Below are 16,275 nucleotides of genomic sequence, written 5' to 3'. Positions count from 1 at the left end.
TCTGGTGCTGTCCTCTCCCAAACTCAGTGGGATGCAGTTTGTTCCCCCAGACTCAGTGGGATGCAGTAAGGATTGTGAGAGCAGACCAGTATGTAAATAAATAAATTTAGGGTATTGAAGATACAGTTCTGACTTCTGGCCTTGCAGCAGACTTAATTTTGAGTAGGTTGCTTATTTCTTACCTAAATAAAGAAGCTGTTTTGGAATTAAGTTAGAGCTATTCCAGAATGATTTCATGTTGAAGTACAGCCTCAGTTTCCATTTCCTATCTTGTTTTCTGGATCCTAGTAAGCACCTTGGGGCTTGGAATTGGCAGTGAGGAGACTTGTATCATAAGCATCTTCAGTTAAACGCTTTGGTCTTCAGTTGCCAATTAGCGTGATCTCGATTGTTGTGAGATTATATCAGTCTCTGTAGCTTGCCTTAACTTCACTTTTCCTTCTGCTGGCCTGGATGCTGTGTGCACCTCCACTCTCCTATTACCTTGCATTTTGTTCCTCCTTGTGGAGCAGAGCTGAACTCAAAAGTCCGCAAAAAACCCACACCTCTAAGTTTCATAATTGGAAATGGCATTTGTTGTATATCCCTACTATTCAGGGAATACTGTGTGGCAGTATCGTTTGTCTAATCACTGCTTTGTTTTACTTGCATCTACGTGTTTGTTCTTTGCTATTTTTTCCCCTTTGTGTTTGTTTTTTTTTTTTTCTCTGCCGTGTTTTACTGTTTCAAAGCTTAGCAAACTTTTTATGAAACATTGGGAAGCTCCCGTGTTAAAGCTGTCAGCTGGACTCCCACTTCTCTGTGTGGGTAGTGGGTTCCCTCCTCTCTGAGATGCCCCACTGCCATCTTTGTGTTTGCCTGAAGGGATATGGCTGAGGAGGCGAGTCAGACTGACAGTAATAACGTAGAGAGGATTTTCATCTTGTTTTACTTCACGTCAATGACAGGAAGAAATTAAGCCTACTTATTTGGCAGCTTATGTATCTAAGAGATTTCCAGCATCTATCTTAACTGAGCTTTATTTTCTTTGATTTGGGAACCTGTAGCTGATCCTTCTGCAGTAGTTTTGAAAGCTGTGCTACTTAGCAACTGCTGTTAGGGCAGTGAAAACTTGGCTGGCTGCTGCTTTGGGCTCTCTTTCCAACTGAATTCCGTCTGGGAAGGAAGTAATCTTGGGTGGCTGAAAGCTATTACGGGAGTCTGAGTCCTTGCAAGTGACAGAAAATCGGGAGACTGAAGGGAAAGAAGAATTAAGTTGGAAGTGACCTCTGGACGCCAGCTAGCCTAACCTCCTGTGGACGCTGGGTGAGCTTGGAGGTTAGGTTAGGCTGGCTTGTCCTGTTTAGTTTTGAAATTCTTCCAAGAATGGGAAACCTCGTTTCTCTGGGCAACCTCTTGTAGGGCCTAACTGCTGTCTTTGTGAGAAACTTCTTTGTACCTACTTAGAATATCCCTAGTCATTTGTGGCCGTTGCTACTCACTTACTCTGCTGTATGCCTGTGAAGGTACAAGAGGTGAAAAGGGTTGCAGCTGCATTAGGAGTCAGCCTGCTGTTGAAGCAGACTGTAAAGGTAGGTAGAGAGAGGAAAAACTGTTTCCAAACTACTCAAACAGGCTTTGAGGCATCATTCTGTTGTGCAGGGTGGAAGACCAAGAGGAGTAGGTGGAGAGAGAACATAGTTTTCATCACCCTTATGGTGTTTTGTTTGTGTTTTAGAAAAGTTTCGTATTGATTCATAGCAAAAAGTAAACTTTCTGAAGCTTTCCTTGTGTTTCTCACTGAGTGCAGTAAACAAATAGCTCAATGAATTCCAAGTATTGATAAAGTTGGCAAATATTTATTGTGTAGTAGAACTGTTTGTGCTTTGTAATTGATTCACAGATGTATTAGCTTGAGTGCTGAATGAGCAGGAGGCATTTCTGCAGAATAAAATATGAATTGAGCAGTGTGTTTAATAAGGGTCCGGGTACACCTCGCTGTCCTTGTGCATGTGGATACAGCTTCTTTTAAGTAAAGAATGAAAGATTTGCCAGCAAGACAACTTGCTTCTAGGTGTGACCCATTAACTTACAGCAATTACTTGATGGGAGCCCGTGTTTACTGAGACTGACATCAGTCACAGAAGAGGTAGGTGCCGTGGTATAGACCTTACTTACCAGGATCCCTGGTTTATGCTGAAAAGTTACATGTTACAGGCTGGCTGGAGGGTTGTGTATTTCTTCATTCTGTTTTGGGTTGGAGTTTCACAAATGGATTAAATTTGTGCTGCTTCCAGAATCAATTTTGCCTTCCTTTGCTGTCTTTGGCTTCCAGTTCCTGTGTCCAAATTGCCGTCTTGTACTGGCATGGATGCTATGAGCTGTATTAGAGTTGGGCTTAGGGTGAAATGAGCTTTTGGAGGGAATTTATTTTGATTAGTTCTATTTCAAACAGTCTGATGTAGCTTGTTGCCTGGCTGCTCGTGGAGGGGACGAGCAAGCAAAGGCAGAGGTGAGGAATGCTGCTGTGGACAGCAGGGCTGGTTTAGGGTCTTGGTGAGGCTGAGGCGTGTCACTGCACTGGGGAAAAAGCAGGACTCCAGGCTTCCTGCTGCACATTTTTACTTTACAACTTACTTTCTGCCAGTGAACGTGTCAGAATGCTTCAGCCCTTCAATTGTGGTCATGCAGATTTCAGATGATTTACAAGAGTTGGCGGTTGTGCTGCTATTCTAGGCTGGTATAGTTTCCTGTTCCTGTTAGTGCCAGGGAAACTGTGCTTGCCCTGTCCAAGAGGCAGTCCACTGAGTCAGTAAATGGAAATCCCAAGTACTGCTCTCTCTGTAGTGTTCGAGGTGGGAGGGAAGGAACTGCTTCCTGACCTCTCAGGTGCACTATGAGTACAGGTCCTGCACTCTGCAGTCGAGGTAATGTTTCCTGTTAGTATGTCCACTTGTAGGTGAAGTGATTTTCCTTTGGGTGTGACTTTTGCACTTTCCTCATTTCGTTTACACTTCCTTGTGTGAATGGCACACCTGGTTTTATCTTGTGTGCTATCAGTACTGCTAACTTCATCAAAAGCATATTGCTTTCTTCCCTAAATCAGCCAAACCACTTTGTAGCTGGACTTGCTTTGTGATGTTGCTTTTTTTTTCTTATTTCTTTTTTTCTTCATTAGTTGTCTTGCCACTGAAAGAGTTGTACAATAGTTTCTGTTAGCACATGCAGTTGTTTTCAGTTTTCTGAGCAGATACACAATACATGAGACTTTTTGTGTTTGGAAAAAAGTTAATCTTGTGAATTCCAAGACTGCATAATTACTTCTAAAGCATGCAGCAGCAAGGAAATCCTAGGCTGTTAGGAGTGTTCAGGATCTTGAAAGGCTGAGAGCTTGGCAGCTGTCTGTGGGAGAAAGCACTGCCTGTGAGCCTGCTCTGGGCTTATCCAGGGACTAACAGGACCAGCAGACAGAGAAGCCTTTTGTATCAGGTATGGAGGCTGGCTTCGTGGTGGTGGCAGCTGAAGAGCAGGACTACGTGAGTAAATTACTCTGTGGACCGGTTAGGTTTTCATTTAGACCTGTTCCACTCGCATCTTTCTAATGGATCAAAGGAAACTTTTTTTTTTTTTTTTTTATTGGGTGGATGAACTTGATAATATGTATTTTAACGTGGTATTATGTTTTTTCCCAGTTTCTGATCGTGCGTTGTTTGGTGCTTTTTTGTGAAGCAGCTCTACCTGCAGTGTGTCTTAAATGTCAAAAAGATGAAGAGTGCCTGTGAAAACCCTCTCTCCAAGCTATACTTTTGTTTCTTACCACACAAGACAAAAGTGTAAGAAAGGCTGCAGAAGGGTATCCGTTCTCTTAGAGAGCTGCTCAAGCTTTTTGAGATTCTGCCACCTCAAGAACTAGTGGCAGCCCTAAGAGAATAAGCTGTCTCTTTTGAAGGTAGATTCAACTCTCTGGTGAATAGGGTGTTTTTTAACCTACTTTATGTTTCTTTCACAGGTTTGTGGTGAGGTGACAGCTGTTGACTATGGCATTCAACAAGATTTGGTATACCGTAGCCCTTGGACTTCTGCTGCCTTTTTCTTATGCCCATACGGATTTCTTCACTTCCATTGGTGAGACATACTTTGGTGTACGTGCTGCATAGCCAAAAGAGTTTCTTGATGGCTCTAAAATCTGATTCCGTGTTAATGACATCCAGGGCTTTAATTGGTACAGAACTGAATCCATTTACTAGTTCTTGGGTCCTCATTGACTTCTTCCTTTTGAGAGAAACGTGCTTTGAGTTAAGTCAGTCCGGTTAGCCTAGTGACCCAGGCTAGGCTTTGTATTCATTATGTATTCTTACAGGTATTAGATTTTAAACACAACTTTTGGCGTGGACTGTTGCACGCATGTAGAAGGAAGCAAAACGGCTGTTCAGGGTACATATTTATGTAGGTGATAGGATGAGCATACTCTCTCTGGGGTTCTAATGGCCTGTGACACAGCTGAAGATGGCGGACCTTATCACTTCATGATGAACCAGTTCAGCTGCCTGTTAGCAGGAAATGAAGCAATTACTAATTAATAACAGTCTGTTAGGGGACCCATTGAAGTCATGCAAGTAATCTTCAAACTAAAATGCTGGATTAGTATTGTATATTAAACATGAAGACTTTGCATATTTTTGTAGCTTTGTCTTTATTTGCTCTACATTATGTATGCTTGGATGAAAGATTATTCTGTTGCAACCTACTTCCTTTTCCAAATGAATCCTAAATTAGTTCTAATAATAAAAAGTGATATTATGTTCATTTCCATGGCAACAAGCTTGGTCCAACAGGAGATTTTCTGCTTAAAAACACAAAAGGGCAAGAAGCCTTACTTAAATATTTCTTCAGGCTTACTTAAACAAATGGCAGAAAGACTTTGGGGGAAGAAGGGAAGGAAGTAGAAAAGAGGAAGAATGTGTGTAATTCGCCATTTTTTTTAATTTCTCCTTGTCTAACCAAACCCATTTGTTTTCTAGGTCATATGACAGACTTAATTAATACAGAAAAAGATCTGGTGGTGTCACTGAAAGATTACATCAAGGCAGAAGAAAGCAAGCTGGAACAGATCAAAAAGTAAGCAGCTTGTTTCATAATGCTAATAGTTAATAATTAGAGTCCATACTTATGTAAAAAGTACTTCCCAAGGCTGATTAAATTTGTGGAATTTTTCCTCTGAGGCAAAGCTTAAACTAGCAGGTTTTGCTGTTTTTTTTGTCCTAAGTTATTATCTCCGAGCCACTGGTTTGTTTTAGGCAGCTTTCTAATGATGAAATCTAATCAACCTGCTCTCTGTATGATACCTTCACTTTAGGACTCCTGCTTGTATGTAATTCCCAAGGGATGTAATTCTTGGAATGACAATTTGGAAACTAATATGCAGGAAGTCTCCAAACGGGTGTTAGAAGGATTGCAATGATGCACTAGATGTGAAAGCACTAAAAAGTGTTGTGGCTGCTTTGCTCAAGAGCGGTTAACCAATGAATGGTAACAGCCCACTATGGAGCAGAGTCTCTTTCTACATGCTGTATTTAGATTTAAAAGTAAAATAAAGCAGAAGAAAACTGCTTTACTGCTTGTGTAAAAGCAAGAGACCCGATTATTGCTCGGCTCTATAGGTGTGAGGACCAGAGCTCAGTATGTCAGATTTTATCCCTGCTAGAAATAAGTGTTTTGGATCCTTGAACGGGATGGTTACCTGGCTTTCAGAAATGTCTATAAATCTATCATGAGGATGTTTAAACAGTTTTAGGTAGATGCATTATTTTATTTTAGCCTTTGTCTATTATATTCTACCATCTAGGAAGAAAGATACCTCTGTTGGACTGTATTTTTTTTAATCACTTAAAATACAGAGTTGGAATTGCTCATAGGTTTAGAACATTATGTAAGTGTATTCTTTACAGCTACAAATTAAATGGGAGCATGCCAGTTGGGCATCCAAAAGTGTATAAATTGAATTTACCATACAAGCATTGCAGCTCTGTTTTTATTATATTAGAGGTGCTCACTGTCAGGTCAGAAAAGTTAATCTAACTGTCACAGAGAGAGAGAAGAATCTGTAAGAAATGCCAGCATTGTTTAAGTTTGTTGGGCTCTGTACTTTGGCTGAAGGATATTGGTAGCTTGTGTTGACTTAAACTCACTGAAAGTTGGTAATTCACTGAGATGTGGAGGATGGCTCGCACCTTGTGGGTGGCTTGTGGTGGAGGCTTCTATGAAACAGAAACTACTGGAAAGAAATCAGGGCTCTGTGGTTGTGGCTCACGGTTGCAGTGACTTTCAGCTACTCATTAGGTTTGATAGTAATGTATGATGGATTCGACCTGCAGTGTGAATGCACAGTTTGTTGAAACCTGTTTCTTCAGTCTTGGTCTTGCTGGAAGCTGGGCTTGGGCCATGGGAGCACGTGGATCACTGCATTTTGGAGGGAACCCCTTCACTCATGTTGCTGCTGCAAGAACCCAGACATAGGGTCTGTCAGAGTGTAGAAAAACAACTAAAGACAGCGTGGGAAGAGTGAAGGCAAGTAGTGGCACCTTTAACAGCTGTAAACATCTACCTGCCTCAGGTAAAGCAGGCAAACTTAATTCAGGCAAACCAAATTTTGGAACAAGCTGAATGTCAGCTCGTGTGCAAAGTTCTCTCCAGGCTACAGGTTTTGGATTTGCTTTATAGTGGTGTTGATGTTTTCTATTCTCCATGGGGTGTGGCTTTTTTAGAGTTGATTTATCCTGTTACCAGGGTGCTGTTACATGTCTTCATGTTCTAGATCTGCGTTGTTTGGGATAGAGAGGGGAAGTTTGGTTGTTTTGCAGACATGTAGTAGCATAGCACTGGTGCTTAGAGCATGACTGACGTGCTTCCTGACTGAGACTGGAGCAGACTCCCTGGATGTTCCTGGTAAAATGATAGATGAACAGCAGCAGTTGTTGAAAGGTGTGCTTGTTTCAGCGTGCGTTGGAATTGTGAATGGCTGAGGTCACCAGTGGTGTTGGAGAGGTTTCTGGAGTCAGAGCTGTAGCATCAGAAAGCTGATCTGGGCTCCTCATTTGGGAGTGTGAGAACTACCTCTTTCTTAATACAGGCTCCCAGTATGGAAGGCAGTTTTGTGGTGGGAAGCAAGAGGCTTATAGATTTAAGAGCCCGTGTCTAAACATGAAATAATTTGAGACAAGCATTGAACTACTGTTCTGTAAGCTTTAGGAAAAAGAACATTTAAAAATGTCAAAAATATGTGTAATGCTTTGTTTTTGATTGGTCCTGTATGAAAACTCATAATGAAACTCCTCGTATACTGCATGCGATATTTGTGGGAAGGAATTTGTTCAGTAGTGAGCAGTTCCAACAAAAAAAGGCCTCAAGAACAACGCGAGATTAGGCTGCAGCTGAGGAAGATGATCTTTAAAAAAAAAAAGGGAAGAAAGAAGAAAGTCCTTTTTGTTCCTTCTAGGAGAGCTCATTATATATAGATGACGTAAAAGCTTGCAATTTGTGTTGGGTTTTTTATTAACAAAGACTGTTGAGTAGCTTGAAATGAGTTTTACAGTGCTGGTAGGCTTCTACAAGAGACTTTAACGAATTTATATTTTCACTATAGATGGGCAGAGAAATTGGATCAGCTGACAGATACGGCTACAAAAGACCCAGAGGGGTTTTTAGGACATCCTGTAAATGCGTTCAAGTTGATGAAACGGCTTAATACAGAGTGGGGTGAGCTGGAGAGCCTGGTTCTGAAGGACATGTCTGATGGTAAGTGTGCCTATAGTAAGAACAAGGATCACATTATAATTGCATTTACTTGACTACGTCTTTCACATGTCATGGTTTGAATTAGATTTGTGGGTCTGCTTTTGAGGTGCCCTCATAAAAAATCCTAAAAGACCTGCTTTTTTGCTGTCAGTGTGCTGTAATTTAAGTTTTCCAAAAATTTAGGAAAATTACCATGTTTAAACTGAGTAATCTCCTTGGATGCTTTAAATTTTGCAAGGGTCAGGGCTTGCTTCATATATTCTCCCACTTCTTGCGAACTAGTATCTTAGGAAGTTCAATCTCTAAGTGTGGTGACTGGTGAACAGAAAAAGGGGAACAGAACTGCAGGACGTGGGGCTGTCTGTGAGTATGGGCAGGTGCTGTTGCTGCTGATATGCCCAGAGTTAAGGTCTTATGGTTCAAAACCTGAATGTTGGCAGAGACTGAGCATTTGTGGAACTGATCTGAATTAGCATAGTGAACATTTTGCTGCCTCTTTCTTCAGCAGGGACCAGGACATAAAATAGTTGACTCTGAAAGATGCTTAGCCACAAAGGAAGCTGGATGATTATATTTGACCTGTGAAAATCTGTCTGATCAAGTAACTAGTACAAGGTGTAGGTTTGTAGTAAGAAACAATAAAAAAGTGGAGCTTTCAAAAAAGGCCCAGGGTTAGTCTCTGGTAAGGATTCAGCATGTTCAGCTTCCCTGTTGCTGCTGTGAAGGACTGAATAATGCCAACTGAAAAAACTGCACCTGTCAGCCAGAAATCTGAACCAGTGCATCTTAAGTCCTTCTGAATGAGGAAAAAGAGGAGAGGAGGGAAAAAAAAAAAAACAAGAAACCCCAAGTGGACTGTTCTGTTTTGAGAAAAATCATCAGGAAAAAGGAAAGTATTAGAATATTGGGAGAAGCATAGTGTAGTGAAAGAAAGGATGCATAGCAGTGAAAGGCTATGGTAGCTTTTAAAGAAGGATTGCCTTTCCATAAACTAATAGTGTTAAAGAGTTAGAAAAGGACTGCTAGAGTGTGGCCAAAATCACAGATTTGGCCAGTTTGTTATTTTTTGGATGGCTTTGCAGCTGAGTGTTGCATATTGTGCTTTGTCTGGTTTTGGTTGTGCTGCTTAGTTTTTTACTGGTGGCTATTGGATAAGCTTAACAAACATATTGTCACTGTCCTTAGTTAATACTGTAAAGCTCTTTGTGCTCCTGGATCTTGGGATAAAAGAGTTTGTTGAGTAGAAAAGTCACTTCTCTGAAAATGCTGGAGTGGGTGTCAGTTTGTTCCAATTGAGGTCCTCGTGGTGGACTTTGATGATGTTCCTTTTGGTGGCTGTGGGTACCAGGATGCTGGTTCTGCCCTTCTGGCTTTCTAGAGATCTGTTTCCCTCCTCAATGCAAACAGCCCACCAGCCTCTTGACTGTGCAGAAGCAGAAGGGGAAAAATAGCACCAGTTCTCCCACAGAAGACAGGATAATGTGCTAGCTCTGCAGGTGGCCCCTTCAAGTAACAGCAGTGGTTGTCTGTGTGTTCACCAGAGAGGAGTTGGGAAGCGGCTGTTAACAGGGGAGATGATTACGTGTAACGCTAATGACCAGGGAACGGTTCCTAGAGAGAACATTTTTTTACATTATAGAATCTGCTTGTCTTCTGTTCCATAAGTGTTGTCCTGGTGCTTCTTTAAAAAGCCCCCAAGTTTTTGATAATTTCTTTGCGTTCTTTTCACCAGAAAAAAATAATCAAAATGCTTACTTTTCAACATGTGGGTTGAGTTCAATTCAGAGTTGTGTGAAGCTGGATCTTGAGAAATCTGTTTAACTTTGTGTGTTTCTCAAGTTTCTACGTAAATATGTTAATGCCCAAGTCCACAGAAAGCGGTTAGGTTCGCAGGGACTGCCTAGTTGCCTGAAGTCTTACCAAAACCTGTTGGCAGGTAGCAGACATCAGCATTGTTGTTTCTCATCTTTTTATTGACCAGCCTTAATCTTTACACTGCTATTCTTAGCACTGTTTTGTTTTTCCCTCTTCTAAATTACTTGTAAGTTCCTTGTTACTAAATGAAAAGCCTTTTGAAAGGCAGATTGAGCAGAATGGTTGCAAAACATACCAATATATTATCTATAATGTGGGGGTGTTTTTTTTGTTGTATGTGACTTTTTTTTATTTTTTTTTAAGACAAAAATGTTTCTGTGTGCAACTGAACGGGTATTCTTGGCCTTTAGGATCAAACTTAGGGCATTTGTTGCTGCTCTGCAGGGCTGATAGCTCTTCTTGGCTTATTAATGGACTTTCCTAAACTTAATTTTTCCCTTGAGTAGGGAGTTATTTCATGCATAGAGTTTATAGAATTCCTGGGGACAAAGGATGCTAAGTGTTTCGCTGTCTTGCCCAGGCTTTATCTCCAACATGACTATCCAGCGGCAGTTTTTCCCAAATGATGAAGATCAGACCGGTGCAGCAAAAGCCCTCTTGCGGCTTCAAGACACGTATAATTTGGACACAGACACCCTCTCAAGAGGGAATCTTCCAGGTAAAGAGTCATCAATGTTATTTTCAGAAGACACTGTGACCTTTTACAAAATGTCCTGATTACAAATCATTTGACTCTGTTCTGTCTTGCTTAACCGCGTAGTGTGAGGGTAGCAACAGGAAAGCATTTGAGCTAGCTGATACTTCATGGAAAGTGGCATGATGTGGGGTATTGAACATAGGTTGATGGAGGTGTCAGTTCTAATTCTGCCACACCTCGAAAGAGAGAAACCTGTTGCTTCAGGCTTAGCGGTGAAGAGGAACGCTGGAAGAGCTGACCTGCTCTGGCATGCTGTCGGGTCTGTTGCTGTGATGGTTCTGTTGGAAACTACATCCGCTTGGCTTCGTTGCCTTTCCATTCTACTGTCAGCACTCCGCCCAAGGGCACGCGGATAAAACACGCTGCACGGAATGCAAGTTTCTTTCTGCGCTGAGACTCTCCTTTGTCCTGTCATTCTCCTCACCTTATTCACATGCTTATTTTCTGCTTGTGCTAGAACTTGAAAATATCTTTGTAGTTGAAGTCTGCATCTCTCTTGTAGTTGCAGTAAGATAATTTAGTGTTAATAGTTTATAATAAAAATTCAATAGCAATAAAATCTTGCCTGGGTGAGGATTTTCTTTGTGTTGAAGTGGTTGCGCACTGGCAGATACCTGGTTTTATTGCACAATGTAATGCATTTTAACAGAACAGTTCTGTCATTTATTATGCCTTTCCCTCTCATGGATAAGATGGACCTTTCGGATTGGGCGTGACTGAAGTTTCTTTGAGATTAAACTTAATGGCATGTATAAACTGAAGAACAAAAGGCAGAGTGTATACACAGACTTGAGCTTATATGGCATTACCTGAGGTAACCTTTAATGGGTTTATATGCAGAAGACAACACACTTTTTTCTTGTTAGAAGACTCTTTCGTTGCTGAGTTTTCCTGGTTTCCTCTGTTTGAAAATAGTACTGTGCCAGCTGGCAAAAAAAATCAGCTCTCTACAATCCATATGTGTTTTTGCAAGCACTCATTGTGGACAGATGCCTAATAAAATTAAGGGTAATTGGCTTTGTATGTTACAGTGTACAACCTTGGTTTGGGTTTAGTTCAAGGCAGTCTCAAAGACCTACTGATTTCACACTAATACAATAAGTAGTTGGTTATTGCTTTCTTAAAACCGCACAAAAAATACAAGACTAAGTGCTTTGGGTGGGCTGTAGTTGATTGCTTCTTTTGAAGAAATCAGCTGTCCAGACCATGTGGAATAAAGTGTAATTGCAGAACCTGAAAGTTCTAGAGTACAAAAGAGAACAGGTTGGTCTCTTCAGGGCTCCAGAGAGTGAGGGACATCCCATGTGGTCACTTGTTTGTGCTCGTTGGCTTCCTTCCCAGGGATTTTTTGTTGGGCCAGGCCACCAAATTTTGATCAGAATCTTAACTACTGTCATACCACTTACTAATTCTCTTTCCTGCGTTACAGGCTGTGCTGTTTCTTTATATTAACTCTCAACCCTATTTGATGATTTCTGTCTTAAGCACCGTTTTAAGAGTTGCCTTTTCACCTGTGGATGTTAGGTTGCCCCTAAATGTACCGGCCTATGGCCCTGAAACCTGTTACTCGTTCTAGAGGATCTCTGTCTGACAGCGCTCCACCACCACCGTGCCCGATTGCCTAATCTTGGTGTTATTTTAGAGCTTGTGGCTTCAGGCTTAGAAAACTAAAAACACTGGCAGCACCGGATAGACCACAAGGTGTTTAATTAATCAGCAGAAACAAAAGTTGTTCTGTGGGATACTGCATTTTGTGGACTGTCTCTTCAGCTATTTAATCTCTTAAGGCACATCTTCAACAGAGTAATTCCCCTGTGTGAATGCAGCTGCGGGAGCTGTGACTATAAATTCGGGATGTATTAAGATATAATCAGGAATGTAATTTTAGCTGTAAAACTGGCAGGTCCTGTTTCCTTTCTACAAGATTGAATTTGGTTTTTCATTGGGCCTTAATTTACAGTGGCAAAAATAGGAATCTGTAATTTGCTTACTAGTGCTTTAATCTTTCAGAGATCTATCTCTTCAAATGTTTCTAAAAATCACTGACTTCAAAAATCTTGAGCAGCTGAGAATTTACTGACTTATTTTTCTTTTTCCTCCCCACTAAGCCATCGCTAACAAGATGTGCTTCAGTAACATTTTGAAAGCGATAATGCAGTGTCTTTGAAAACAGATCTCTGAAACTTCATATTTGGCTTACTATGGCTCTTGATCAAAGTGTTTGAGGTTTTGAAGAAGGAAGGTTTATTTTACTGGATTTTTCACTAATGGTAAAGACATTTAGCTAGTTGCTGGTATTCTAGCAATGGAAAACTGCATTTAACTGCTTATGTGTCCTGCCAAGGATTTACAGGCTTTAGATACTTAGAAACTGAGTGTTCAACAAAGAGCCACCACAGAAGGGAGGTACTGAGGAACAGAAATATACTTTGCTGTGAAGAATAAGAAATAACTGCATGTTACTCTGAAGACTGGTCTGGAATTCTATGTAAATTCTGTTTGTCTTGGTTTGCTTCAAATACAGGTGTGAAGCACAAATCCTTTTTAACAGCTGAAGATTGCTTTGAGCTGGGAAAGATTGCCTACACTGAAGCTGACTACTACCACACCGAGCTCTGGATGGAACAGGCTTTGAAACAGTTGGATGAGGGAGAGGTGTCTTCTGCAGATAAAGTCTACATTCTGGACTACCTGAGTTACGCTGTGTATCAGCAGGGGGATCTGGGCAAAGCCATGATGCTCACCAAACGCCTTCTGGAACTGGGTATGTGAAAGGGAGACCCACAGCTCACCACCATCTAGCTCTGTGCTCCAGCAGGTGCTAGCTATGGATTTGTACCGGGGAGCGCAGCCTTGCCTGTGTTCTGACTCGTATAGGGTTTTTTAAATGGGTTGGTACTGATGTTAACATCTTGATGTGTACTTTTCAGTAAATTCAGACTTGCCAGAAATTATATTTTGTTACCATATTTTTAGAGGGACAGTTAGTCTCAACTGCCATGTCAGAAAGCGTCACGGTTAAGGCTTGCTCCTTCCTATTGATGTATTTTCTGCCTCCTGTCACTGTTGGCTTCTAAGCACTTACTCATCTTGGTCATACTGCCTGAAATTTGGGTTTCTTACTCTATCTTCCTTTGCTGTGTTGAGATTACTTCCCCTTAGGTACAAGCGCAAACAAAATTAATCAAATTGAAACTAAATCAGTGAATGCAAAATCTGTGCAGGTTATTTAAATGAAGATTAAGCATACTTGAGATGAAAAGCTTGCAAAAATGAGAAATACAGAATGCCGTACAGTGAGCTACAATTCTGTCCATTTTGTAAAATACGATAAGTATGTATGGTTCTGTAAATATTCCACTGATGGACTGTGTAAAGGATGTTGCAGGAAGCGCAGAGCTAAGCCTAATACAGCAAAGGCTACTGAGAGCTATTTATTATTAAACTGAAGCTAATTCTGTACGTTTAGTGACTGTTAAAAGCTTTGTCACCGGAAATCTTGATCCCTGTCAGGGAAGTTTTTAGGTTTAAGTCAGTTGTGCTGTCCCAGCTCTCTCCCTGTCCCATTCCCTTCTCTCTTCCTCTCTGGTGAGATTGGCTGGAATGGTCAACCCCCTTTTTTTTCATGCTTGGGCCTCTGTGTGTACTGAGGGATCCAGGCCTGACAGTGAGCAGTTCCATAACTGCGAATGAGTCGAGCTCACCTCTGAAAGTTCATTGTGTGTTTTCCTGCAGATGAGTAAGGATACGTGCGTGCTGCAGGCTGGCATTGCTTCCAGCTTAGCTCAGAGTTTTAGCTATCCTGCGAATGCTCTCAAACCAGAGTAGATGTTTCTCATTTCTATTTGAGAAGCAAGTAGTGTGCATCTGTTTTCTTTCTCTTCTTGTAAATAGCCTCTTCTGGATACCTGTTCACAAGTTTGAAACTTGCCAGTGATACTTGTCTGTTTCTTTGTCAATAGATCCTGAACATCAGAGAGCAAATGGGAACATGAAATATTTTGAATATATCATGGCTAAAGAAAAAGAAGCAAATAAGTCCAGTACAGATTCAGAAGACCAGATGGACAAGGACACTGAGGTTAAGAAAAAGGATTACTTGCCCGAGAGAAGGAAGTACGAAATGCTGTGCCGTGGGGAGGGTCTCAAAATGGTAAAGTGGAGTAGACTGTTTTCAAATATCTGAAACCAACTGTTACAAAACAATGTCAAGAATTTGTATGTGGCACAAGAGCAAGGAAGTTGTTATAGCAGTTGGCTGACTGATTAGTGTGTGTTGGATTTCTTCCCCATTTTTGTTCCGTCCAGTAGACAAAAAGTAATCCTGCCATAGGCACTGCTGACTAACTTGCATAGGCTACACAATGTAATTAGTGGAATAAGGATGCTGGAAGTCTAGATTTACATATGGAATTGAATGAGGGTGTTTTTTTAGAGAGAAAATTATTTTTAATAGGACTGTGTAAAGTACTGTGTGTTGCAGTATTACAAAGTAACATTAATATGCTGAAAGTACTAATTTCTCAAACTTAAAGCATCTCTTTTAACTTGTAACATGGCATTAAGATAGGGAAAGTGAATTGTTCCTGTCTCTTGTTCTTGGGATGTCTTCTGTTTCTTAAGAGAGATTAATGTCGTATGGAAGTTCTCTGATGATGGCTTGCTCCACCTTGCTTTCAGACACCTCGGAGACAAAAAAGACTCTTCTGCCGCTACTATGACGGAAACAGGAATCCTAGATACATTCTGGGCCCTGTCAAACAGGAAGATGAGTGGGACAAACCTCGGATTGTTCGCTTCCTTGACATCATCTCCGATGAAGAGATCGAAACTGTGAAAGAACTAGCAAAGCCGAGGGTAAATGCCTTACACTTCATTGCCTTTTGGAATCTTAGATTTTGTCGGTAGTTTTCTGTGTGAGTGTGTGTGATTCTGTCCCTTCTTGAATGCACATGTGTGTGCAGCGTGCTCACACATTGCTCTTCTCACCTTGTAGCTCTTGGTGACGTGCTCTTCGAAGGACGCAGTGGGGAAGCTGGAAATCCTGTGTAGTTAAGAGAGCCTGGTAATTGCAGTGCAGGATTGTCAAGCTTTTCAGCAAACACAATTTCAGTGGATGCTATTTCAGATAAGGAGAAGAATGTTCTACGACAGAAAACAAACGTACTCCAGCTAGGTTGCCTTGAAGCGTACCTGTCATCTGTTTTTTGTTTGGTTTTCTGGTGTGTTTTTTTTCTTTTCTAAGTCTGTATTTGCCAGAGTTGTGACATGGAGAAGAGTGCCATCTGGGGAAAGGCAGCTGTTCTCTGGGCCTGGAATGCCATTGTATGGACAAGAATGAACGGTTGCATTCTCCATTCAGTATAAAACTTGAGTTCTGTCTTCCAGGCTTTGAAGTTGCCTGCAGATGAAAGAGCTTTCAGAGGGCAGTACTTAATCAGTGGCACTCAGCTGCTTATTCACAATGCTGGCTCACCAAATCCTATTTCAGAAACTGGATCCTGAGCTTCTTGTTTCTGAATTCAGGGTGATCCGGGGCAGCTCAACTGTCAAAGTCAACAGGAGCATGCAAGCCAAACAGCAAACTGATGGAGTCGCCTTCTGTATCCAGTTGGTGTGACTCTGCATCTCGAAATGTTTGTTGAAGATAAATTGATTTATTTTTCCATCAGTTACCAGTGACTTCTAAAATAAGATTTAAACCTGTAGAAACACAATTTTCCTGCTTTTTTGTTTTGGTTTTTAGCCTAAATAGCTTTTTGTCCAGAGAGAGGTGAGCAGATGGAGATTAGGGGGATAAGTGTGTTAAGTACAGGACAGACTGTTAGCTTGGTCTGTGGCAAAGTAAACCGGCTGTGAGTTATACCTGGGCCCGTCGAGGGTGAGACTGTCCTTGGCCACTGCACTGAGTAATAGGGAGCCTGAAGGCA

The 16,275-nt window shown here is 41.3% G+C and overlaps 1 protein-coding gene across 5 annotated transcripts in view; it reads left to right on the top strand.

Annotated features, from left to right (window-relative positions):
• Positions 1-16,275, top strand: part of P4HA1 (prolyl 4-hydroxylase subunit alpha 1) — a 38,877-nt gene that overhangs the window by 4,774 nt on the left and 17,828 nt on the right. For all 5 annotated transcript variants that reach the window (XM_080401646.1, XM_080401643.1, XM_080401642.1 and 2 more), the window contains exons 2-8: positions 3,989-4,104; positions 5,001-5,097; positions 7,622-7,773; positions 10,169-10,306; positions 12,870-13,109; positions 14,308-14,498; positions 15,026-15,202. In XM_080401646.1, coding sequence (XP_080257772.1) covers positions 4,017-4,104; positions 5,001-5,097; positions 7,622-7,773; positions 10,169-10,306; positions 12,870-13,109; positions 14,308-14,498; positions 15,026-15,202 — 1,083 coding nt within the window. In that variant the 5' untranslated portion in view covers positions 3,989-4,016. The remainder of the gene's footprint in view (positions 1-3,988; positions 4,105-5,000; positions 5,098-7,621; positions 7,774-10,168; positions 10,307-12,869; positions 13,110-14,307; positions 14,499-15,025; positions 15,203-16,275) is intronic.

This window comes from Falco punctatus (genome assembly GCF_963210335.1).
Source record: "Falco punctatus genome assembly, chromosome: 9".
Classification (NCBI taxonomy): domain Eukaryota; kingdom Metazoa; phylum Chordata; class Aves; order Falconiformes; family Falconidae; genus Falco; species Falco punctatus.
The sequence above is the reverse complement of the archived record's forward strand: the minus strand, read 5'-3'. Positions and strand labels throughout refer to the sequence as shown.